The 27500-nt window shown below is 32.6% G+C and overlaps 3 protein-coding genes across 10 annotated transcripts in view; 2 read left to right on the top strand and 1 right to left on the bottom strand.

The window, feature by feature from the left end:
* Positions 1 to 1993, bottom strand: part of LOC119612675 (carboxypeptidase N subunit 2) — a 3550-nt gene extending 1557 nt beyond the window's left edge. For all 4 annotated transcript variants that reach the window (XM_037968517.1, XM_037968519.1, XM_037968516.1 and 1 more), the window contains exons 1-3: positions 1439 to 1993; positions 1235 to 1378; positions 1 to 77 (exon numbers count right to left, since the gene is read on the bottom strand). The exon at positions 1 to 77 is cut by the window's left edge and continues 234 nt beyond it. In XM_037968517.1, coding sequence (XP_037824445.1) covers positions 1 to 77; positions 1235 to 1378; positions 1439 to 1941 — 724 coding nt within the window. In that variant the 5' untranslated portion in view covers positions 1942 to 1993. The remainder of the gene's footprint in view (positions 78 to 1234; positions 1379 to 1438) is intronic.
* A 4325-nt stretch (positions 1994 to 6318) lies between these two features.
* On the top strand, positions 6319 to 13747 carry LOC119612674. The gene is given in 12 exon segments (XM_037968515.1): positions 6319 to 6463; positions 6525 to 6820; positions 6881 to 7133; positions 7136 to 7191; positions 9271 to 9658; positions 9715 to 10488; positions 10549 to 10737; positions 11735 to 11896; positions 11961 to 12269; positions 12341 to 13148; positions 13206 to 13354; positions 13416 to 13747. Coding segments are annotated over 12 exon segments (3711 nt in total). The 5' UTR covers positions 6319 to 6369; the 3' UTR covers positions 13649 to 13747.
* Positions 13748 to 19394: 5647 nt separating this feature from the next.
* The window catches only part of LOC119612672, a 30067-nt gene continuing 21961 nt past the window's right edge, over positions 19395 to 27500 (top strand). For 2 of the 5 annotated variants that reach the window (XM_037968510.1, XM_037968512.1), the window contains exon 1: positions 27380 to 27500. This exon is cut by the window's right edge. The gene's annotated coding sequence lies outside the window, so the exon portion shown is untranslated. Of the gene's footprint in view, positions 19460 to 19530; positions 19728 to 27349 lie in introns of those variants that run through there. The other 3 variants (XM_037968513.1, XM_037968511.1, XM_037968509.1) reach the window with 3 other exon arrangements.

The raw sequence follows: 27500 nt of genomic DNA, 5'->3' as shown, positions 1-27500 counted from the left end.
CATCCAGTAGACTTAAATGACGCAATTTCCAAAATATACGATAATCCAGTTCCTCAAGAAAGTTGTATTGTATGCGGCTGTAGGTACAAAAAACAAATTGTTTTGAAATGATATGCAATAAAACTTGGTCCAAATTGCGCACAAGTGATCAAGTAAAATTTATCGTAATTTTGAGATGTTGGTTTTCCATGTCGAAAGAGACATCTTTTACACTAAAGCATAATTTCGATATCGAAAAGTGTTTTCGGTACAAAAGTTTATTCGTTCACGTATGCAATAATTCGGAAATAAAAATTCTGAACTGATCTAGAACTGAACAAGAACTGAAGAAGAACTGAACTAGAACTGAAATAGAATTGATCCAGAACTGAACTAGAACTGTACTAGAACTGTACTAGAACTGAACTAAAACTGAACTAGAACTGAACTAGAATTGAACTAGAATTGAACTAGTTCAGTTCTAGAACTGAACTAGAACTGAACTAGAACTGAACTAGAACTGAACTAGAACTGAACTAGAACTAAACTAGAACTGAACTAGAACTGAACTAGAACTGAACTAGAACTGAACTAGAACTGAACTAGAACTGAACTAGAACTGAACTAGAACTGAACTACAACTGAACTAGAACTGAACTAGAACTGAACTAGAACTGAACTAGAACTGAACTAGAACTGAACTAGAACTGAACTAGAACTGAACTAGAACTGAACTAGAACTGAACTAGAACTGAACTAGAACTGAACTAGAACTGAACTAGAACTGAACTAGAACTGAACTAGAACTGAACTAGAACTGAACTAGAACTGAACTAGAACTAGAACTGAACTAGAACTGAACTCGAACTAAACTAGAAATGAACTAAAACTGAACTAGAACTGAACTAGAACTGAACTAGAACTGAAATGAAACTGAACTAGAACTGAACTAGAACTGAACTAGAACTGAACTAGAACTGAACTAGAACTGAACTAGAATTGAACTAGAACTGAACTAGAACTGAACTAGAACTGAACTAGAACTGAATTAGAACTGAACTAGAGCTGAACTAGAACTGAACTAGAACTGAACTAGAATATAACTGAACTAGAATTTACTACTAACTGAACAACAGCCAAACTGGTAATGAAATGGAACTAAACTAGGAATGTACTAGAACTAGTAGATCTGAACTGAAACTGAGCTTAAGGTGAACCAAAACTACCAAACTGGAATCAAATTAATTTCACTTACAGCTGTATTAAACTGTCAAGATCTTGAAATAGATCGAATGGTAAAAAATCCAACTGATTGCTAGATAAATCCAATTCCTTGAGCAATGTCAAACCACGAAATGTATCTTTGTGTAAAGTAGACAAAGCGTTGCGAGAAATATCACTTGAAAACAGAAAATTCTTTATTATAACCATCGATAAAATATACTCGGACACCACCTACATTGATACCATATTCATTGGTATAACTTGTGTTACAGGTACCGATTTAAGATTTGTATTCCAACAGGTAAAACTTTTAGTATCTGGATTACAACGACAAGCACTTGAGGTACAATGATTCCATTCTAAACGACTGCCTAAAGCTAAACGCCAAACAGGCTGTTCCACCGATCGCAAACGACTTTCGATTTGACGCACCATTTTATGCAATTGACTATCGCGTTCATCCTTATCCGCTAAGGAGTTAGCACGACTAATTTGTGGTGCTCTTTGTACCGGAATAATCAGAGTTGTTTGCAGCAGCACCAACAACTGAGAGACTAATTTTAAAGCCTCACAGGCATTTAAAGTACAATTCGGAGCCGCAGCTACGGGCAGCACTATTTGTTGACGAAATTTTTCTAAAGTATCAAGATTTTGGCTTAAAAGAGTTTGTAGTCCTCTGCAAGGCTCAAACACAATTAAAAATATAGTCACAAATTTAACACAATTACTGAAAAACATTTTGCGTTTTATTTTTAAACCGTTTTACTAATTCTAACGTGTAACTAGTGAATTTTTAGAAAATCTACTAATTTGATTTGCAACTTAGAATCTTGTATTTATACTGGCTGCTGGTTGACAAAGATGTTTCTTCATGTATTATTATGTTAATTTTAAGTACTTTTTATAAATTAAGTGCATTTAGTTCATTATTTCCATATGTAGTTCAAGATTGTAGAATAGTGAAATTTAAAGAACAGTTTAAGCTTAAAATCTGTATCTTTAAATTTTTTCTTTTAAATCTAATTTTTCAAATTGTAAAATTAAGGTTAACGAACGTTTTATTATGTAGATAATTGAGGTGTTTATGTTATATAATGATTTTGAATGTCAATAACGTCGAATATTACTGTGTTCACTCACATGCATTTTAATTGAAGCAAACACAAAGTTCATAATATGTAAATTTATTTAAATTGAAATTGCACTATGTATGTCTAAACATACATACATACATATTAAAGGAACAGTCTGCTTTTGATTTAACCCAATAAACATCGATTCAAACCTGTGAATATTTTTGAAAATTTTCTTAACTAAATAATGTATTTTCCAAATTGTTTTCAAATTTTAAAGTTTAGCCTTTGAAATAAACATGATAATTTCAAAAAACGTTTAAAAAAATATAATGTGTGATATTTATAAAATTTTCAAAGTTTTGTTTTAATTGAACTTAGAAAAGTTTCTTTCAAAAAATAAATTATTTTAGAAAAATAAAAACAGAACATTTTTTCTACAGCAAGGGAGCGAAAAAAACGTTAAATATAGGAGAAATAATCGGAGATATAAAAGAAAAATATGCTAAAATAAATGTATGAATGTTTTATTTTCAGGTGATGTAAAAAAATATATGAATTTTGCAATAGTTAGCATTATAATTAGGGTTTGAAATATGTATGAAAATAATAATAAAGAATACTTGAAATACGTTTGAAAATTTTTTTAGTTTCAAGCTTACTTCTAGCCTTTTTTTAAATTTGAAATACATTTGAAAAATACGTTTGATTTCTAACTGCCTTTTTGTTTGAGAAGGCCATAATTTTCCATTTGAAAACAAAAATTTTCAAATTTGTTCTCAAAGGCTATGTATGAAATTTGAATAGGTTTTCAAATACATATTTACATCATTTCAAAGGTTTTTGCTTATTGGGAAATAACACCCTTTCAAGTCTAGAAATGAATAAATGTTAAACTTGAACCTAATGAAACTAGAACTTAGAGCTCAACAACAACTGTACTAGGACTGAACTAGTACTGAACTAGTACTGATCTAGAACTGAACTGAACTAGAACTGAACTAGAACTGAACTAGAACTGAACTAGAACTGAACTAGAACTGAACTAGAACTGAACTAGAACTGAACTAGAACTGAACTAGAACTGAACTGAACTAGAACTGAACTAGAACTGAACTAGTACTGATCTAGAACTGAACTGAACTAGAACAGAACTAGAACAGAACTAGAACAGAACTAGAACAGAACTAGAACTGAACTAGAACTGAACTAGAACTGAACTAGAACTGAACTAGAACTGAACTAGAACTGAACTAGAACTGAACTAGAACTGAACTAGAACTGAACTAGAACTGAACTAGAACTGAACTAGAACTGAACTAGAACTGAACTAGAACTAGAACTGAACTAGAACTGAACTAGAACTGAACTAGAACTGAACTAGAACTGAACTAGTACTGAACTAGAACTGAACTAGAACTGAACTGAACTAGAACTGAACTAGAACTGAACTAGAACTGAACTAGAACTGAACTAGAACTGAACTAGAACTGAACTAGAACTGAACTAGAACTGAACTAGAACTGAACTAGAACTGAACTAGAACTGAACTAGAACTGAACTAGAACTGAACTAGAACTGAACTAGAACTGAACTAGAACTGAACTAGAACTGAACTAGAACTGAACTAGAACTGAACTAGAACTGAACTAGAACTGAACTAGAACTGAACTAGAACTGAACTAGAACTGAACTAGAACTGAACTAGAACTGAACTAGAACTGAACTAGAACTGAACTAGAACTGAACTAGAACTGAACTAGAACTGAACTAGAACTGAACTAGAACTGAACTAGAACTGAACTAGAACTGAACTAGAACTGAACTAGAACTGAACTAGAACTGAACTAGAACTGAACTAGAACTGAACTAGAACTGAACTAGAACTGAACTAGAACTGAACTAGAACTGAACTAGAACTGAACTAGAACTGAACTAGAACTGAACTAGAACTGAACTAGAACTGAACTAGAACTGAACTAGAACTGAACTAGAACTGAACTAGAACTGAACTAGAACTGAACTAGAACTGAACTAGAACTGAACTAGAACTGAACTAGAACTGAACTAGAACTGAACTAGAACTGAACTAGAACTGAACTAGAACTGAAACTAGAACTGAACTAGAACTGAACTAGAACTGAACTAGAACTGAACTAGAACTGAACTAGAACTGAACTAGAACTGAACTAGAACTGAACTAGAACTGAACTAGAACTGAACTAGAACTGAACTAGAACTGAACTAGAACTGAACTAGAACTGAACTAGAACTGAACTAGAACTGAACTAGAACTGACTAGAACTGAACTAAGAACTGAACTAGAACTGAACTAGAACTGAACTAGAACTGAACTAGAACTGAACTAGAACTGAACTAGAACTGAACTAGAACGAACTAGAATGAACTAGAACTGAACTAGAACTGAACTAGAACTGAACTAGAAACTGAACTAGAACTGAACTAGAACTGAAACTAGAACTGAACTAGAACTGAACTAGAACTGAACTAGAACTGAACTAGAACTGAACTAGAACTGAACTAGAACTGAACTAGAACTGAACTAGAACTGAACTAGAACTGAACTAGAACTGAACTAGAACTGAACTAGAACTGAACTAGAACTGAACTAGAACTGAACTAGAACTGAACTAGAACTGAACTGAACTAAAACTGAACTAGAACTGAACTAGAACTGAACTAGAACTGAACTAGAACTTAACTAGATCTGAACTGGAACTGAACTAGATCTGAACTAGAACTGAACTAGAACTGAACTAGAACTGAACTAGAACTGAACTAGAACTGAACTAGAACTGAACTAGAACTGAACTAGAACTGAACTAGAACTGAACTAGAACTGAACTAGAACTGAACTAGAACTGAACTAGAACTGAACTAGAACTGAACTAGAACTGAACTAGAACTGAACTAGAACTGAACTAGAACTGAACTAGAACTGAACTAGAACTGAACTAGAACTGAACTAGAACTGAACTAGAACTGAACTAGAACTGAACTAGAACTGAACTAGAACTGAACTAGATCTGAACTAGAACTGAACTAGAACTGAACTAGAACTGAACTAGAACTGAACTAGAACTGGACTAGAACTGAACTAGAACTGAACTAGAACTGAACTAGAACTGAACTAGAACTGAACTAGAACTGAACTGAACTAGAACTGAACTAGAACTGAATTAGAACTGAACTAGAACTGAACTAGAACTGAACTAGAACTGAACTAGAACTGAACTAGAACTGAACTAGAACTGAACTAAAACTGAACTAGAACTGAACTAGAACTGAACTAGAACTAAACTAGAACTGAACTAGTACTGAACTAGAACTGAACTAGAACTGAACTAGAACCGAACTAGAACTGAACTGAACTAGAACTGAACTAGAACTGAACTCGAACTGAACTAGAACGGAACTAGAACTGAACTAGAATTAAAATAAAACTGAACTAGAAAGTAATTGCAACAACTTGAACTGAGTTACAACCAATCTAGAGTTGAACTTTAACTGATGAAGTGCTGATCTGGCACTATATTGATAAATCTCCACTGTGTTTCTGGAAAATGATCAGCAAATTTATTTACAATTTATCTGTCATGTTCGGTCAGAGAGTTTACGTTTGAAAAACCATTAAAATATAGAAATAAAAAATCTCGAGGATTCCGTTAAAAGAAAACTGAAATATTTGTGTTTGTTTAGAAGAATTTGACAGGTTTTCTTTTTATTTAAAGGTGTCGAATGACGGAAGTATAAAATTCTTCTCGGCAAATTCCTATACATTACACATTCCTATTTTAAAAGATGAACTAAATATTTTAAATGGCTCACATTTGTAAATATTTTCAATAAATAAATATATAAGCATGATAATTAATTTTATCAAAAATATAATGTTATCAATAATGTTTTCTTAAATATCAGATAAAAAATCAATTATCTATAATTTCATCTCAATTAAAAAATAATATATGAGAAATGCTTCTATTTGAAAAGAAGAAAGACATTTAAAGTTTGAATCTTAAAGGGGAAACAAGTAATTAAATTTGGTAAACTTAAAGAAAAAGTTTTTAAAATGAAAAGTAATAAAAAACTAGAATTAATATTGTTAATTTTATATTGGTCAACATTAATTTCAAAATCTTTTGCTCAAAATAAAGAAGCAATAGGCAAGTTGTATTAAATAAACTAAATCCAGTCATTTTAATTTAAAAGCCGTATTTCTAACAGATTGTACCAACGAAGAATTAGTCACCTCGATATTTAACGAACCCATAGACCTATCTCTGCGTGGCATAATAAAAATCTATGAAAATGTTACAATAAATGAAATTATTTCGACCACCAATAATGAGTTTGAACTCAATTATATTGATGCCCGTTTGGAGACTTCTTCAACAAACGAAACGAAAAATTTAATACTTTTTACCACCGACTATTTCGAAAATTATGCCAAAGAACAAACAGCGGCCAGGATTTCTTTAAAAATAAATTTAGGCTGTGGCATGGGTAAAGAACGGGTAGTGGTAAGTTTCTTGGTGTTGATATTTTCATAACATATTTAAGATTAATAGTTTGCTGTTTAGATTTTCTTTCAACCTTTAAAAGAGGGCAATTATTTCAGTCCTCTATTTTCTCGAGAGACTTATGAATTGATTATACCCACACCCATTTTCGCTGGTTTTGATTTGACCGCTTTTCTAGAGATAACAGCCAAAGATCATGATTTGACACACAATCAAATTATTTTTACATCGAATGATTCATCGCAATATCACATTAGCGTTGGTACAAAGAATGCTACCAGCACTGATAAGAAGACCTATTTTGCTAATTTAACTTGGAAAAGATTTTATTAGAATTGCCGCAACCGATAGAATTTGAAATTGTTGCAACGGTGAGTAGAAAAAAAAAAAGAACTAGAACTGAACTAGAACTGAACTAGAACTGAACTAGAACTGGACTAGAACTGAACTAGAACTGAACTAGAACTGAACTAGAACTGAACTAGAACTGAACTAGAACTGAACTAGAACTGAACTAGACTGAACTAGAACTGAACTAGAACTGAACTAGAACTGAACTAGAACGAACTAGAACTGAACTAGAACTGAACTAGAACTGAACTAGAACTGAACTAGAACTGAACTAGAACTGAACTAGAACTGAACTAGAACTGAACTAGAACTGAACTAGAACTGAACTAGAACTGAACTAGAACTGAACTAGAACTGAACTAGAACTGAACTAGAACTGAACTAGAACTGAACTAGAACTGAACTAGAACTGAACTAGAACTGAACTAGAACTGAACTAGAACTGAACTAGAACTGAACTAGAACTGAACTAGAACTGAACTAGAACTGAACTAGAACTGAACTAGAACTGAACTAGAACTGAACTAGAACTGAACTAGAACTGAACTAGAACTGAACTAGAACTGAACTAGAACTGAACTAGAACTGAACTAGAACTGAACTAGAACTGAACTAGAACTGAACTAGAACTGAACTAGAACTGAACTAGAACTGAACTAGAACTGAACTAGAACTATGAAACTAGAACTGAACTAGAACTGAACTAGAACTGAACTAGAACTGAACTAGAACTGAACTAGAACTGAACTAGAACTGAACTAGAACTGAACTAGAACTGAACTAGAACTGAACTAGAACTGAACTAGAACTGAACTAGAACTGAACTAGAACTGAACTAGAACTGAACTAGAACTGAACTAGAACTGAACTAGAACTGAACTAGAACTGACTAGAATTGAACTAGAACTGAACTAGAACTGAACTAGAACTGAACTAGAACTGAACTAGAACTGAACTAGAACTGAACTAGAACTGAACTAGAACTGACTGAACTAGAACTGAACTAGAACTGAACTAGAACTGAACTAGAACTGAACTAGAACTGAACTAGAACTGAACTAGAACTGAACTAGAACTGAACTAGAACTGAACTAGAACTGAACTAGAACTGAACTAGAACTGAACTAGAACTGAACTAGAACTGAACTAGAACTGAACTAGAACTGAACTAGAACTGAACTAGAACTGAACTAGAACTAGAACTGAACTGAACTGAACTGAACTAGAACTAGAACTAGAAACTGAACTAGAACTGAACTAGAACTGAACTAGAACTGAACTAGAACTGAACTAGAACTGAACTAGAACTGAACTAGAACTGAACTAGAACTGAACTAGAACTGAACTAGAACTGAACTAGAACTGAACTAGAACTGAACTAGAACTGAACTAGAACTGAACTAGAACTGAACTAGAACTGAACTAGAACTGAACTAGAACTGAACTAGAACTGAACTAGAACTGAACTAGAACTGAACTAGAACTGAACTAGAACTGAACTAGAACTGAACTAGAACTGAACTAGAACTGAACTAGAACTGAACTAGAACTGAACTAGAACTGAACTAGAACTGAACTAGAACTGAACTAGAACTGAACTAGAACTGAACTAGAACTGAACTAGAACTGAACTAGAACTGAACTAGAACTGACTAGAACTGAACTAGAACTGAACTAGAACTGAACTAGAACTGAACTAGACTAGAACTGAACTAGAACTGAACTAGAACTGAACTAGAACTGAACTAGAACTGAACTAGAACTGAACTAGAACTGAACTAGAACTGAACTAGAACTGAACTAGAACTGAACTAGACTGAACTAGAACTGAACTAGAACTGAACTAGAACTGAACTAGAACTGAACTAGAACTGACTAGAACTGAACTAGAACTGAACTAGAACTGAACTAGAACTGAACTAGAACTGAACTAGAACTGAACTAGAACTGAACTAGAACTGAACTAGAACTGAACTAGAACTGAACTAGAACTGAACTAGAACTGAACTAGAACTGAACTAGAATTGAACTAGAACTAGAACTGAAGTAGAAATGATAGCTAAAGTATCAAATAGTCTAATATATTTTTTCGCTCTTAGGACATTGGAGAACCTCCAAAAAGTTCTAAAGCTTTAGTGTCAATACGTTCCGATCCAAGACGTAGTTTACCACCTAAACCTAAATTCGTTCAAACTCTATACAAAAGACTTATAAATATTGATTTCACTATGGAACCCCTACAAATACAACTTGCCAATGGAACCTACTCACCCGATGTTCAATTTTCCCTAAATGGAGTTAATATTCAAGGGTTTAATTTACTTGATCGTAAAAATGGTTCAATAGAGATCACATGGAACTCGAAGAATTTAAATAAAAGCGATATAATCAAGCGCAGAACATGGGAATTAGTGTTAAAAGCGGAACATACAAATCTAGCAGAAGTGGGAAGAGCAAATGTGTTAGTGGAAATGGCGGAGTTGAAATGTAAGTATTGGAGAAATATATTTGGATTTAGTAAACTTCAATTACTTACTTTACAGACTACTTCTATTTCGTAAGCTCCTACTACGAAGGTAATATAGATGAAATGGGAGAATTACATATAACACCTATCATGTTCAACCCATACACCTACCAACCAGATATAGAATTTACCCTTCAAAGCGTACACGATTTCTTCTACTTGTCAAAACAAAACTTTAGTATACAATTACAATTAAATAATAACTTTACTTGGCAAGCTATTGATGACATCGGCTATTTAAAATTAAGTTTGCAGGCGTCATGGGAAAATTTTTCTTCCATGACGCATATCGTCATAAAATTACCACATATAAAAGATGAAATACCACAACAGATGTTTCAGTTTGAAAAGCCTCTGTATGTGGGTCAACTGAATGAAACATATGACTTGGAATTGGAAACAATTGTTTTACAAACAGATGTCAATAATGGCCAAGAAATTGAGTTCAACTTGATTGGCAATGACAGCCAGCAGTTTTATATGATGCGAAATGAAAATCGTCTTGAAATTAAAACTATTTTTAATCTCTTGTCTAAACAAGAAATTAAACTTAATAGTTCTTATTTATTGATTGTGGAAGCGAAACATAACGATCGTAAAACCTTTGCTAGTGTGGTGATTAATGTGCCTCACCATCAGGATAATGTAAAAAGGAAGATTTTCTCAACTCCTTTGATAAAGGGTAAAATGTTGATTGCAAATGACAACCAAACTCTTTCTATGGAAACTGTTTACGTAGACAAGGAGTTCGGAGAAAATTTTAAGGATTTAAAGTTTCGTTTGAGAGGAGGTATTTTGAATTGTAGGAATCTGTAAATTTTCGCGTTTTAATTTTTTATTTCTTTTACAGATCATTCTTTACATTTTGATATTAAGGAAAATATATATAATAGATCTGTGGATATTGTGCTCAAAACCTCCTTATCTGCAAATATTTTGGAGTCCAAACAATATCTTAATTTGACTTTGCAAGCCTTATTAACAGGTTCAAATGGATTTAATGATAACTTAATAGTTTTCATTGATTTACCAATGAAAGGTAAGTACGGGTTTTACCCTTCCGATAACTATCAACAGATTACACCACAGACTAGAGTCTAGTCTGTAGACTATAGACTAGACTATAGACTAGACTATAGACTAGACGATAGACTAGACGATAGGCTAGACGATAGACTAGACGATAGACTAGGCGATAGACTAAACGTTAGACTAGACGATAGACTAGACGATAGACTTGACGATAGACTAGACGATAGACTAAACAATAGGCTCGACGATAGACTAGACGATAGACTAGACGATAGACTCGACGACAGGCTAGACGATAGACTAGACTATGGACTAGACGATGGACTATACTATATACTATACGATAGACTAGACGATAGACTAGACGATAGACTCGACGATAGGCTAGACGATAGATTAAACAATAGACTAGACGATAGACTAGACCATAGACTAGACGATAGAATAGACGATAGACTAGACGATAGACTAGACAATAGACTAGACTATGGACCAGACGATAGACTATACTATGGACTAGACGATAGACTAGACGATAGACTAGACGATAGACTAGACTATAGTCTATACGATAGACTAGACGATAGACTAGACGATAAACTCGACGATAAGCTAGACGGTAGAATAGACGATAGAGTAAACAATAGACTGGACGATAGACTAGACGATAGACTAGACGGTAGACTAGACGATAGACTAGACGATAGATTACTTACCCTTATCGTAGACTATGACTAGACTATGACTAGACTATGACTAGACTATGACTAGACTATGACTAGACTATGACTAGACTATGACTAGACTATGACTAGACTATGACTAGACTATGACTAGACTATGACTAGACTATGACTAGACTATGACTAGACTATGACTAGACTATGACTAGACTATGACTAGACTATGATTAGACTATGACTAGAATACGATTAGACTATCACTAGATTATGACTAGAATATGACTAGACTATAACAAATATTTAATTTATTTATAATTCCAGAATGCCACCCACCTAATCAAACTTTGCCCGATCCACCAAATTTTTCTAGTAAAAATTACGTATTTACCGCCTACACCAATCAAACCGGAATTCTCGGAATAGTAAATGCCTATAGTTCTGGTAGTAATACCAGTTTCCATTATATGTTGAATGTACAAAATGGTAAGTTTATTTAATTAATAAAATTATATTCCTTCAAAACTATTTAGTTTAATAAATATTATAGATCTTTTGGCCCAAAGACTTTCGATAAATCCCTTTACGGGAGAGTTGGGCCTGTACGGCATTATAGAAGAGGGAAATTATCTGTTTAACATAACGGCCGAAAATACAGCAACTCATGAAAGAGCTGTTGTTAAAGCTCTTTTAAAAGTTCAGCCCAAAGAAGAGTGCAAATTGTTTGAGGGCGTGGCAGTAGAGAAAACATTAATGATACGTCATATAGATGAGGAGAAGCCCTTTCATGGTCTCATGGATATGAACTTTAATGAGAATTGTACATTCCATATAGTGGATATGTGGCCGAACGATAAGGGTAAGTTAGCTAGATCCAAAAAGGATTTATACTTTTCCAATTTATTTAAGTATTAATTGTTTTCCTTATAGAATATGTCCATGTCAACTATATCTTCAATATGTTAGATACCATAGCTATTGATCGTGAAGATGAGATTTTTCAAAATATGTCAGAACCCCAAGTTATGGTTAAACTTAGACTGAAATGTGACAAAGATGATGATCACGATAATCTTACAATAGATATATCTCAGAATAAACCAATCGAAAAACGTTCTACACAAATAACATTCAGCGATGATATAGCCTATTCCCCGGATATTATGTGGCTTTATATAAAAATCGGTGATATTAATGATAATCCTCCAGAATTTAAATTATCCGAGGGACCTCTCTTTTTGGGCTATCCATCAGGAAATGCGGCCTTAGATATTTACCCTGAATATTTAACCAAAATAGAAGCTTTTGATCGAGATTTGGGTTTTAATGCTAAAATTAAATTTACTATGAGAGATAACGCTTATTTTGATATCGAACCAGAAACGGGTAAAATATATCCCAAGGGAAAAGCGCTCCAGAAAGATGAACAGACGGAACTAATTGTATTGGCTACAGATCAGTATGGTAAAGGTTTAACTTCTGGTACTGTAGTGGTAGTAAAAGCTTTAAGTCCAGATTTTTATAGTTTGGTTACTTTAAAAGATAATTCTACCAAAACTAAGCAAGAATTAGAACAGGGGCTGAGTCAACAAACTGGTTTTAATATAAATATTATAAAAATGTCATACGTACCTGAAATTATCTTGCAGAAATCGGTTGTAAATCACTCTTTAAGCTGCAAAGCATGGATTTATGGCTACCACAGGCATCAGTTGGTGCCTTATAAAGATCTGCAAGAGTAAATAAAAAACTAATATAAAAAGTTGCTTTTTTTATTAATTTGTTTACTTTACAGACAAATCTTGGTCAAAAATCCTGAGGACAATGTAGTAAATATAGAATCTTATGAAGAGGCAGCATTTCATTCAACTCCACATGACAATTCCAATTTGGGTTATTTAATTGCTACAATTCTTCTCTCACTTATAAGTAGTTCTTCCCTAAGTAAGTTTTTCTTAAATTTGGTTCCCTTAGAAATTTTTATTTAATTTTTCTTATTCCCTAGTCTTTATTATCTGGCGCTTTTATTATAAACCCACACTGCTTACTAATTGCAACACAAAGACTTTATCACCATCACTGGCGGCCAATGCTAATGGGAATGGTCAGCAACAAATCTCTGCAGAATGTTCACATGATTCTTTAAATACTATGGAGTGTAATAATCATGACGAGATTCGTGTCAAGTTCAGTGATCTTGTTGAAAATGACATTGTTGAAGAATCTCAATCAAAATGATGAAGATTGTGATTGAATGAAAGTGTAATTATATCAAAATTAAGTGTTTTTTAATTTGGAAGATTTTTATTTGTATATTTTTTTAATAAAAGAAGATTTATGTGGAATGAATTTTGTATTTACTTACAAACATATGTAAGTATGTATATAATTTGATATTTAAAAGACATACAACTACAGACTAGACTATGGGCTAGAGAATAGACTATATAAAAGACTAGACAATAGACCAGACAAGTCTATAGACTAGACTATTGTCTAGACTATAGACTAGACTATAGACTAGACTATAGACTAGACTATAGACTAGACTATATACTACACTATAGACTAGACTATATAATAGACTATAGACTAGACTATATACTAGATTATAAACTAGACTATGACTAGACTGTAGACTAGACTGTAGACTAGACTATAGACTAGACTATAGACTAGACTATAGTCTTAACTATAGACTCGCCTAAAAATTATACTATAGACTAGACTATAGAATATACCATATAATAGACTATAGACTAAAAAATAGACTAGACAATAGACCAAACTAGACTATAGACTAGACTATAGACTAGACTATAGACTAGACTATAGACTAGACTATAGACTAGACTATAGACTAGACTATAGACTAGACTATAGACTAGACTATAGACTAGACTATAGACTAGACTATAGACTAGACTATAGACCATACTATAGACTAGAATATAGACTAGACTATAGACTATACTATAGACTACACTAGACGAGACTATAGACTAGACTATAGACTAGACTATAGACTATACTATAGACTAGACTAGACGAGACTATAGACTAGACTATAGACTAGACTATAGACTAGACTATAGACTAGACTATAGACTAGACTATAGACTAGACTATAGACTAGACTATAGACTAGACTATAGACTAGACTATAGACTAGACTAGACTATAGACTAGACTATAGACTAGACTATAGACTAGACTATAGACTAGACTATAGACTAGACTATAGACTAGACTATAGACTAGACTATAGACTAGACTATAGACTAGACTATAGACTAGACTATAGACTAGACTATAGACTAGACTATAGACTAGACTATAGACTAGACTATAGACTAGACTATAGACTAGACTATAGACTAGACTATAGACTAGACTATAGACTAGACTATAGACTAGACTATAGACTAGACTATAGACTAGACTATAGACTAGACTATAGACTAGACTATAGACTAGACTATAGACTAGACTATAGACTAGAATATAGACTAGACTATAGACTAGACTATAGACTAGACTATAGACTAGACTATAGACTAGACTATAGACTAGACTATAGACTAGACTATAGACTAGACTATAGACTAGACTATAGACTAGACTATAGACTAGACTATAGACTAGACTATAGACTAGACTATAGACTAGACTATAGACTAGACTAGACTAGACTATAGACTAGACTATAGACTAGACTATAGACTAGACTATAGACTAGACTATAGACTAGACTATAGACTAGACTATAGACTAGACTATAGACTAGACTATAGACTAGACTATAGACTAGACTATAGACTAGACTATAGACTAGACTATAGACTAGACTATAGACTAGACTATAGACTAGACTATAGACTAGACTATAGACTAGACTATAGACTAGACTATAGACTAGACTATAGACTAGATAGAGACTAGACTTTAGACTAGACTTTAGACTAGACTAGACTAGACTATAGACTAGACTATAGACTAGACTATAGACTAGACTATAGACTAGACTATAGACTAGACTATAGACTAACTATAGACTAGACTATAGACTAGACTATAGACTAGACTATAGACTAGACTTAGACTAGACTATAGACTAGACTTAGACTAGACTATAGACTAGACTATAGACTAGACTATAGACTAGACTATAGACTAGACTATAGAACTAGACTATAGACTAGACTAGACTAGACTATAGACTAGACTATAGACGAGACTATAGACTAGACTATAGACTAGACTATAGACTAGACTATAGAACCTAGACTATAGACTAGACTATAGACTAGACTAGACTAGACTAGACTAACGAGAGACTAGACTATAGACTAAGACTACTAGACTATAGACTAGACTAGACTATACTAGACTAGACTAGACTAGACTATAGACTAGACTAGACTAGACTAGACTAGACTATAGACTAGACTATAGACTAGACTATAGACTAGACTATAGACTAGACTATAGACTAGACTATAGACTAGACTATAGACTAGACTATAGACTAGGACTATAGACTAACTATAGACTATAGACTAGACTATAGACTAGACTATAGACTAAACTATAGACTAGACTATAGACTAAACTATAGACTAGACTATAGACTAAACTATAGACTAGACTATAGACTAGACTATAGACTAGACTATAGACTAGACTATAGACTAGACTATAGACTAGACTATAGACTAGACTATAGACTAAACTATAGACTAGACTATAGACTAGACTATAGACTAGACTATAGACTAGACTATAGACTAGACTATAGACTAGACTATAGACTAGACTATAGACTAGACTATAGACTAGACTATAGACTAGACTATAGACTAGACTATAGACTAGACTATAGACTAGACTATAGACTAGACTATAGACTAGACTATAGACTAGACTATAGACTAGACTATAGACTAGACTATAGACTAGACTATAGACTAGACTATAGACTAGACTATAGACTAGACTATAGACTAGACTATAGACTAGACTATAGACTAGACTATAGACTAGACTATAGACTAGACTATAGACTAGACTATAGACTAGACTATAGACTAGACTATAGACTAGACTATAGACTAGACTATAGACTAGACTATAGACTAGACTATAGACTAGACTATAGACTAGACTATAGACTAGACTATAGACTAGACTATAGACTAGACTATAGACTAGACTATAGACTAGACTATAGACTAGACTATAGACCAGACTATAGACTAGACTATAGACTAGACTATAGACTAGACTATAGACTAGACTATAGACTAGACTATAGACTAGACTATAGACTAGACTATAGACTAGACTATTGACTAGACTATAGACTAGACTATAGACTAGACTATAGACTAGACTATAGACTAGACTATAGACTAGACTATAGACTAGACTATAGACTAGACTATAGACTAGACTATAGACTAGACTATAGACTAGACTATAGACTAGACTATAGACTAGACTATAGACTAGACTATAGACTAGACTATAGACTAGACTATAGACTAGACTATAGACTAGACTATAGACTAGACTATAGACTAGACTATAGACTAGACTATAGACTAGACTATAGACTAGACTATAGACTAGACTATAGACTAGACTATAGACTAGACTATAGACTAGACTATAGACTAGACTATAGACTAGACTATAGACTAGACTATAGACTAGACTACAGACTAGACTATAGACTAGACTATAAACTAGACTATAGACTAGACTATAGACTAGACTATAGACTAGACTATAGACTAGACTATAGACTAGACTATAGACTAGACTATAGACTAGACTATAGACTAGACTATAGACTAGACTATAGACTAGACTATAGACTAGACTATAGACTAGACTAGACTATAGACTAGACTATAGACCAGACTATAGACTAGACTATAGACTAGACTATAGACTAGACTAGACTATAGACTAGACTATAGACTAGACTATAGACTAGACTATAGACTAGACTATAGACTAGACTATAGACTAGACTATAGACTAGACTATAGACTAGACTATAGACTAGACTATAGACTAGACTAGACTATAGACTAGACTATAGACTAGACTATAGACTAGACTATAGACTAGACTAGACTATAGACTAGACTATAGACTAGACTATAGACTAGACTATAGACTAGACTATAGACTAGACTATAGACTAGACTATAGACTAGACTATAGACTAGACTATAGACTAGACTATAGACTAGACTATAGACTAGACTATAGACTAGACTATAGACTAGACTATAGACTAGACTATAGACTAGACTATATACTAGACTATAGACTAGACTATATACTAGACTATAGACTAGACTATAGACTAGACTATATACTAGACTATAGACTAGACTATAGACTAGACTATAGACTAGACTATAGACTAGACTATAGACTAGACTATAGACTAGACTATAGACTAGACTATAGACTAGACTATAGACTAGACTATGACTAGACTATAGACTAGACTATAGACTAGACTATAGACTAGACTATAGACTAGACTATAGACTAGACTATAGACTAGACTATAGACTAGACTATAGACTAGACTATAGACTAGACTATAGACTAGACTATAGACTAGACTATAGACTAGACTATAGACTAGACTATAGACTAGACTATAGACTAGACTATAGACTAGACTATAGACTAGACTATAGACTAGACTATAGACTAGACTATAGACTAGACTATAGACTAGACTATAGACTAGACTATAGACTAGACTATAGACTAGACTATAGACTAGACTATAGACTAGACTATAGACTAGACTATAGACTAGACTATAGACTAGACTATAGACTAGACTATAGACTAGACTATAGACTAGACTAGACAATAGACTGGTCTATAGACTAGACCATAGACTGGACTATAGACTAGACTATAGTTAGAAATTTAACAGATCTTAATTAAACAATTATTAATACAGTTTGAAATCAAACTATTTTTAGATATTTATAAAGAATCGGTTTGTGGTAACACATACACATGTTAGTTTCAAAAAACCACATATTCGCTCTTTCTCTTTTTAAATAGATCGTTTTACTTTTCTATTAAGTAACTGACTCTTTAGTCATAACATTAAAACAAAACTACTAAAGTGGCCAAATATATTAATCAGTTCTAATTTGTTTATAAATGTTACAAAAATAAAACATAAACAGAAAGTATAAGAAATAAAACAGTAAATAGGTTACTGACGTTTAGGTTTTTTTTTTTTTTTTTTTTGTTAAAGTAATGCAATACATAATCATATATAGAAATAAATAATTATGTTACTACATACATATATGTATATACATATGTATATGTATGTACATTTATAGAACGGTGACCACAGGTGACTAGTAGTAGTGGTTAAGTTTAGTAAACAATTTAACAAAAAATAAATTAACTTTTAAAGCGAGTAGAAAACGAATTGTTTAAACACTACTTTAAACGAGAAAGTTGCATTATGAAAATACCTTACGATCTTCATATATGAAATTTCTTTAAATTTCATATATCTCGCTTGAATTGAATGAATTGAGATTATGATAGAAACAGATTTGACCGATCGATGTACAATTTTTTTTGTGTTAACTATAAAGATCGTGGATGTTACTTATGATATGATCATCTGATATCTACTTTCATCGATCATAGTGTGGATAATACAAAATTTCGTAAGAAATTTAAAAAAATTAAAAAATACCAAAATAATGACTAAATATTTTATGCAGTCAGACAGACTACATACAAACTACACATTCTTATATTACATACAAATTCAACGCCACAATTTCAAACATTATTATCTTATCAATTTTTAAAATAATAAAAAAAAATATTTATTTTTTTTTAAATTTTCTAAAGATAAGAACCTTAAGTTAATTGCAATTAAAAAAAAAAACTATGAACGTCTAATGGGTTGTCGAGGTAAAACCATACAAACCCCTTTAACAACATGGAGCCAGAGAATTGTAATGAGAGTAGCGAGTAATTTAAAAATAAAATAATAATAATAATTTTAAAGTTAAACATTTATTTATAATTTGTTTTTCAAACAGTTTTAAAGTGTAACGTTTAGAAGTGAGTAACACAACACAAGCGTAAAATCAGATCAGAAATAGTGAAAAAAACAACGTGTTTGAATTTAAATTGAAAATCTTTTTTTTTAATAACAATAAAGCATGTAAATTGTTAATTTATAATATTAATAAAGCAATTAACAATTTAATTTATTTCGCAAATATTTCGTAATATTGTAAGTATATGTGTTAAATAAAAAATTTTATAAAAAAAAATTATAAAATAAGCAATAATTTAAGTAATCATTAATTAAGTGTTTTTTCTTTGTTTTTGATTTTTTAAATTAATTCTTTTTCACTTGTCAGACAATTCACTTTTTTCTGTTGTTGTGTGTTTATTTTCATTAAACAATAAAAAAATCAAAATAACAAAAGATTAAAACAATTATGGCGCATTAAAACCGACACAAAAAATACTCTTCATTGAAAATTTGTATAATTTTTTAACAAATTTGTTTGTCTGAGATTTTGTAATTAATTTGTTGTCTTAAGTTATAAAGTCAGATGTGTCAAATATTCTAACAATTCAAGAATCTAACTCTAATAAATAGTTTCCCATATGTACGAATTTTTGTATTTAATTGATTATAGACTAGACTATAGACCACTCGTCTAGACTAGACTATAGACTAGACTAAAGACTAGACTATAGACTAGACTATAGACTAGAATATAGACTAGACTATAGACTAGACTATAGACTAGTCTATAGACTAGACTATAGACCAGACTATAGGCTAGACTATAGGCTAGACTATAAACTAAACTATATGCTAAACTATAGACTAAACTATAGACGAAACTATAGACATACTATAGACTAGAATATAGACTAGACTATAGACTAGACTATAGACTAGACTATAGACTAGACTATAGACTAGACTATAGACTAGACTATAGACTAGACTATAGACTTGACTATAGACTTGACTATAGACTAGACTATAGACTAGACTATAGACTAGACTATAGACTTGACTATAGACTTGACTGTAGACTAGACTATAGACTAGACTATAGACTAGACTATAGACTTGACTATAGACTAGACTATAGACTAGACTATAGACTTGACTATAGACTAGACTATAGACTAGACTATAGACTAGACTATAGACTAGACTATAGACTAGACTATAGACTAGACTATAGACTTGACTATAGACTAGACTATAGACTAGACTATAGACTAGACTATAGACTAGACTATAGACTAGACTATAGACTAGACTATAGACTAGACTATAGACTAGACTATAGACTAGACTATAGACTAGACTATAGACTAGACTATAGACTAGACTATAGACTAGACTATAGACTAGACTATAGACTAGACTATAGACTAGACTATAGACTAGACTATAGACTAGACTATAGACTAGACTATAGACTAGACTATAGACTAGACTATAGACTAGACTATAGACTAGACTATAGACTAGACTATAGACTAGACTATAGACTAGACTATAGACTAGACTATAGACTAGACTATAGACTAGACTATAGACTAGACTATAGACTAGACTATAGACTAGACTAGACTATAGACTAGACTATAGACTAGACTATAGACTAGACTATAGACTAGACTATAGACTAGACTATAGACTAGACTATAGACTAGACTATAGACTAGACTATACTAGACTATAGACTAGACTATAGACTAGACTATAGAGACTAGACTATAGACTAGACTATAGACTAGACTATAGACTAGACTATAGACTAGACTATAGACTAGACTATAGACTAGACTATAGACTAGACTATAGACTAGACTATAGACTAGACTATAGACTAGACTATAGACTAGACTATAGACTAGACTATAGACTAGACTATAGACTAGACTATAGACTAGACTATAGACTAGACTATAGACTAGACTATAGACTAGACTATAGACTAGACTATAGACTAGACTATAGACTAGACTATAGACTAGACTATAGACTAGACTATAGACTAGACTATAGACTAGACTATAGACTAGACTATAGACTAGACTATAGACTAGACTATAGACTAGACTAGACTATAGACTAGACTATAGACTAGACTAGACTATAGACTAGACTATAGACTAGACTATAGACTAGACTATAGACTAGACTATAGACTAGACTATAGACTAGACTATAGACTAGACTATAGACTAGACTATAGACTAGACTATAGACTAGACTATAGACTAGACTATAGATAGACTAGACTATAGACTAGACTATAGACTAGACTATAGACTAGACTATAGACTAGACTATAGACTAGACTATAGACTAGACTATACTAGACTATAGACTAGACTATAGACTAGACTATAGACTAGACTATAGACTAGACTATAGACTAGACTATAGACTAGACTATAGACTAGACTATAGACTAGACTATAGACTAGACTAGACTATAGACTAGACCTATAGACTAGACTATCGACTAGACTATAGACTAGACTAGACTAGACTATAGACTAGACTATAGACTAGAGCTATAGACTAGACTATAGACTAGGACTATAGACTAGACTATAGACTAGACTATAGACTAGACTATAGACTAGACTATAGACTAGACTATAGACTAGACTATAGACTAGACTATAGACTAGACTATAGACAGGACTATAGACTAGACTATAGACTAGACTATAGACTAGACTATAGACTAGCACTATAGACTAGACTATAGACTAGACTATAGACTAGACATCAATAGACTATGACTATCTAGACTAGACATAGACTAGACTATAGACTAGACTATAGACTAGACTATAGACTAGACTATAGACTAGACTATAGACTAGACTATAGACTAGACTATAGACCAGACTATTGACTAGACTATAGACTAGACTATAGACTAGACTATAGACTAGACTATAGACTATAGACCAGACTATTGACTAGACTATAGACTAGACTATAGACTAGACTATAGACTAGACTATAGACCAGACTATAGACTAGACTGTAGACCAGACTATAGACTATAGGCTAGAGTATAGACTAGAATATATACCAGACCTATAGACTTTTACAAAATTTGGGAACACTAGATGGTGGTATTGGCTATCAATAGCAGGTGTGGAATATGCTATGCCTACTAATGTTAATCGAAAAATTTAAGGACTATAGATGATGTAGTTTCACAGTTACATATATGTATGTATTATGAATATGGATGTGACCCTGAAATTTCTAAGAAAAGCCTATAGTTCCTGACTTTTGTTAAGACCCCAAAAATCTTTGAAATCTCAATCTTTGCTAATTTCATCACATATGCCTTTCGAGAAGTTTCCTGTTTGAAATCAGACCATTAGGTATTATGCGCTTCTGTCCCACCTTAAAGTACATATACCGATGATATTGCCTCATTTGAAAAATTTGAAATTTTAAAAAAATTTTAAATGTTAAAAATAAATATTATTATGCATAACTTAAATTTAGTGTTTTGAAATTGAATTATTTCAAAAATATAGAAATTGTTATTGTTAACTATCTAAAAAATGATCGCTTTACAAAAAACTGTCACGAAGTGGTCATAAAATTCGTTCTAAATGACAAAACTTTTAAAATTTGGGTAAAATGAATACCAACCAACATTATACTGTTAAAAGCACTCAATCGATCAAAAGAAATTGCTCTTTTCAAATAAGATCTTTATCGTATCTCACTCTTATAAATCAACAAAAATTTATTAACTTTAAAAAATTTTTATAATTTATCACTCAATCCCTTATATGACCGTAATTCCCCTTTCTTCTATAATTGCAATAAAAACAATCTTTGATATTTCAACATCATCCAATAACGGCATCTAGTGTAATAATGATTAGTGTTACAACAACATCAATTGTAAAACATTATTATGTATTAATAATGTTTATAATAGAGTAGTGTTGTTGTTGCTGTTGCAATAAATCTATAATGTGCTGTGGTGTGTGTAATTGCAACGAATTTGCTTTGGAGAGTTAAGTTAGTTCAAGTGTGAAACTTCTACTCGTAGTGTTGTTGTTGTTATTACTACTCTATGTTGTTGTGTTCTTATAAAATCGTTTGTGAGTTTTCTTCTGCGATCAACTCAATTTAAGCTATTTATTGTATGTACATTTGTACATACATATGTATGTCAGTATGTTTGTACTTAAAGAGTAAAGTGAGTGTTAGTCAATCATCTGGTCGATTGAAATAAATAAATGTGCATGTCTTCTTTATCGTAGCATTTCGTATTGTTGTTGTTATTCTTTGGCATATTTTTTTTATTTTCAATTTTCAATATGTACTCACAAGAAATACTTCCAGTCTACGTTAAATGAAAAATACACTACAATTTGTTGTGTAGAATATAAAGAGAGCGTAGCGTGTGAGTGCAAATTAAAAAATTTTGAATATGTTCGTCACAGTGGGCTAAAAGTAGAAAAAAGGTAACATGACTTTGAGGAGGATCGGTGAGCTTCGTGCCAGTAAGCAGAGAATTGGCTCTGCTTACTGACAGCCGATTTACTCGGCTGTAACACCTTGACTTTGATGCTTCTCCAGCTCAACAGAGCCAGATTCTGTAATGGCAAGGATTAGGCATGTATGCCTCTTCACTCCCCGATTTAGTAGGACGGAACATCTTTAATTTGACGCCCCTTAGCCCAAAGAATAGCATAAAACCCGCCGTCTCCAGCTTAAAAGAACCAGAATCTGTAATAAAGGCCCTTGATCTGCGCGTTTAAGCCATTCCAACATCTTGGGTGCTTGGAGATCATCTTTGGTAACCTAACTCTTGCAAGTAGTCTCATGGGAATTTCCTTAGCAGGGATATGGTCCTTATGGGTGTGCATATGTATGCTCAGCTAATTTGGACACAACGGCAATCCATTATATTGCCACAGGGTTGATAAGCCTGTCTTTCAAAGTAGCCAGAGCCATTAGAAGGTGATCCTTCACCAATTTATTGAATGTTTTTTGAGGAGAAGTTGTCGTGGAAGCTGCCAGCCCCGGAGTGGTTTTGTTGAATACAACTTTCCCCCTCTTCCTGTGAGCGCTCTCGCTTGGACCTTTAATTTTCCGCAGCTGTCATAGATGTGCTGGGTGTGGTTTCAAAAAACTTTTGATATTTATATTTGCTACGATCGTCATCATCGCGTTCATGACGAGTCTATAGTCTAGTATATAGTATATTCTATAGTCTAGTCTATAGTCTAGTCTATAGTCTAGTCTATAGTCTAGTCTATAGTCTAGTCTATAGTCTAGTCTATAGTCTAGTCTATAGTCTAGTCTATAGTCTAGTCTATAGTCTAGTCTATAGTGTAGTCTATAGTGTAGTCTATAGTCTAGTCTATAGTCTAGTCTATAGTCTAGTCTATAGTCTAGTCTATAGTCTAGTCTATAGTCTATCCTAAAGCACTGTTCAGTTATAATCTGGACGCACTGTACTTTGAATTGCAGCGCCTCTGGTGGCAGAAGTAGAAAGCTTTTGAAGTATGTTATTCACCACAGATGTACCGTTATATGTCAAAAATTTCATTCGATTCTGTTGAGGCTTAAAGAAAATACACGCGATGGAACTTGAAACTCGTAAAAAAATTCTGCACAAATTTAATGAAAATCCGACTTGGTCTCGTTCTAAGTTAGCAAAATCGCTTAAAATTGCAAAAAGTACGGTGTGTAGTGTATTAAAAAGATATGAGGAAACCTTGACTATAGAAAGAAAAAAGAAAAATGTAAAAAAGGCAGGTATAAGGAACAAAAAATTGGAGACTAGAGTACTAAGGTCAATTAAAAATAATCCTGGATTATCTGACGCTGATCGTGCTAAAAAATTTAAAACCAGCAGAAGTACTATACGAAGAATTCGCGTAAATGCTAGATTAAAAGCATATCGAACTATTAAATACCCAAACAGAACAGAAAAGCAAGAATCAGTAGCAAAAAAACGTACCAGATTATTATACAGTAATATATTAACCAAATTTAGCGGTTGCATCGTAATGGACGATGAAACATATGTAAAAGCCGATTTTAAGCAAATACCAGGCCAAAAATTTTATGTTTCATCCAGGCGTGGAAATGTAGCCGACAAATTTAAATACACGAAAATGGATAAATTTGGTAAAAAGTTCCTGATTTGGCAAGCAATTTGCAGCTGCGGGTTGAAGAGCAAGGCTTTTGTCACATCCTCTTCAATGACGTCAGAAATTTATACAAAGGAATGTTTACAAAAACGACTGTTGCCTTTCATTAGGTTTCATAAGTCGCCGACTAAGTTCTGGCCGGACCTAGCATCTTGTCACTATTCCAATACCACTATAAAGTGGTACCAAGATAATAACATCGATTTTGTACCCAAGTGGCTTAACCCACCAAATTGTCCACAACTTCGCCCAATTGAAAAATTTTGGGCTATTGTTAAATCTAAATTGAAGAAGAGTGCCAAGGTTATTAAAAATGAGGATTCCATGAGAACAGCTTGGTATAAATATGCTGCTTTAGTTCAAAGGAAAGTTGTGCAGAATTTAATGCGAAGCATAAAGAAACATGCAAGAAATTTCATTCGAAATAAAGAAATTTAAAATTCTTTTAGTTATAATTTTAACCAATAATAAATAATCTTTCATTTTTGATATAAAACTTTTAATTCTGTTGTTTCAATCAAAAGTTATTAACAGTTTTATGCGTCCAGATTATAACTGAACACCGCTTTAGTCTATAGCTTAGTCTATAGTCTAGTCTATAGTCTAGTCTATGGTTTAGTCTATAGTCTAGTCTATAGTCTAGTCTATAGTCTAGTCTATAGTCTAGTCTATAGTTTAGTCTAGTCTAGTCTATAGTTTAGTCTATAGTCTAGTCTATAGTCTAGTCTATAGTTTAGTCTATAGTCTAGTCTATAGTCTAGTCTATAGTTTAGTCTATAGTCTAGTCTATAGTCAAGTCTATAGTCTAGTCTATAGTCTAGTCTATAGTCTAGTCTATAGTCTAGTCTAGTCTAGTCTATAGTCTAGTCTAGTCTATAGTCTAGTCTATAGTCTAGTCTATATTCTAGTCTATAGTCTAGTCTAGCTAGTCTATAGTCTAGTCTATAGTCTAGTCTATAGTCTAGTCCATAGTCTAGTCTATAGTCTAGTCTATAGTCTAGTCTATAGTCTAGTCTATAGTCTAATCTATAGTCTAGTCTATAGTCTAGTCTATAGTCTTGTCTATAGTCTAGTCTATAGTCTAGTCTATAGTCTAGTCTATAGTCTAGTCTATAGTCTAGTCTATAGTCTAGTCTATAGTCTAGTCTATAGTCTAGTCTATAGTCTAGTCTATAGTCTAGTCTATAGTCTAGTCTATAGTCTAGTCTATAGTCTAGTCTATAGTCTAGTCTATAGTCTAGTCTATAGTCTAGTCTATAGTCTAGTCTATAGTCTAGTCTATAGTCTAGTCTATAGTCTAGTCTATAGTCTAGTCTATAGTCTAGTCTATAGTCTAGTCTATAGTCTAGTCTATAGTCTAGTCTATAGTCTAGTCTATAGTCTAGTCTATAGTCTAGTCTAGTCTAGTCTAGTCTAGTCTAGTTAGTCTAGTCTATAGTCTAGTCTATAGTCTAGTCTATAGTCTAGTCTATAGTATAGTCTATAGTCTAGCAAGTCAGGACGTAGTTTACACTTCATCATTTAAAGTATTGATATCCCATTACATCTTCACTTTATAAAAGACACTAATCACTTTTTTTCTTCTCCCAACCCACTGTGCACTGATAAATGTTATTACTACTCTCACACACAACTGAAAAGAGCTTTAAATTTCATTTTACTTAAGTTTCTGCGGTTGTTACTTAAGATTCTTAGTTACGGTTTGACGCTTTACTGATCACCATCAAACAACGTTACGCAAAGCTTTCGGGGAAAAAACAACAACCTGCATATTGATACGTGAAAACGCGGACTCATCCATACTTCTAAT

This window comes from Lucilia sericata, unplaced genomic scaffold (genome assembly GCF_015586225.1).
Source record: "Lucilia sericata isolate MDLA Ls3-8-SP2 unplaced genomic scaffold, ASM1558622v1 Contig001793F_arrow, whole genome shotgun sequence".
Lineage (NCBI taxonomy): Eukaryota > Metazoa > Arthropoda > Insecta > Diptera > Calliphoridae > Lucilia > Lucilia sericata.
Note: the sequence above shows the minus strand (reverse complement) of the source record. Positions and strands in the feature narration are given on the sequence as shown.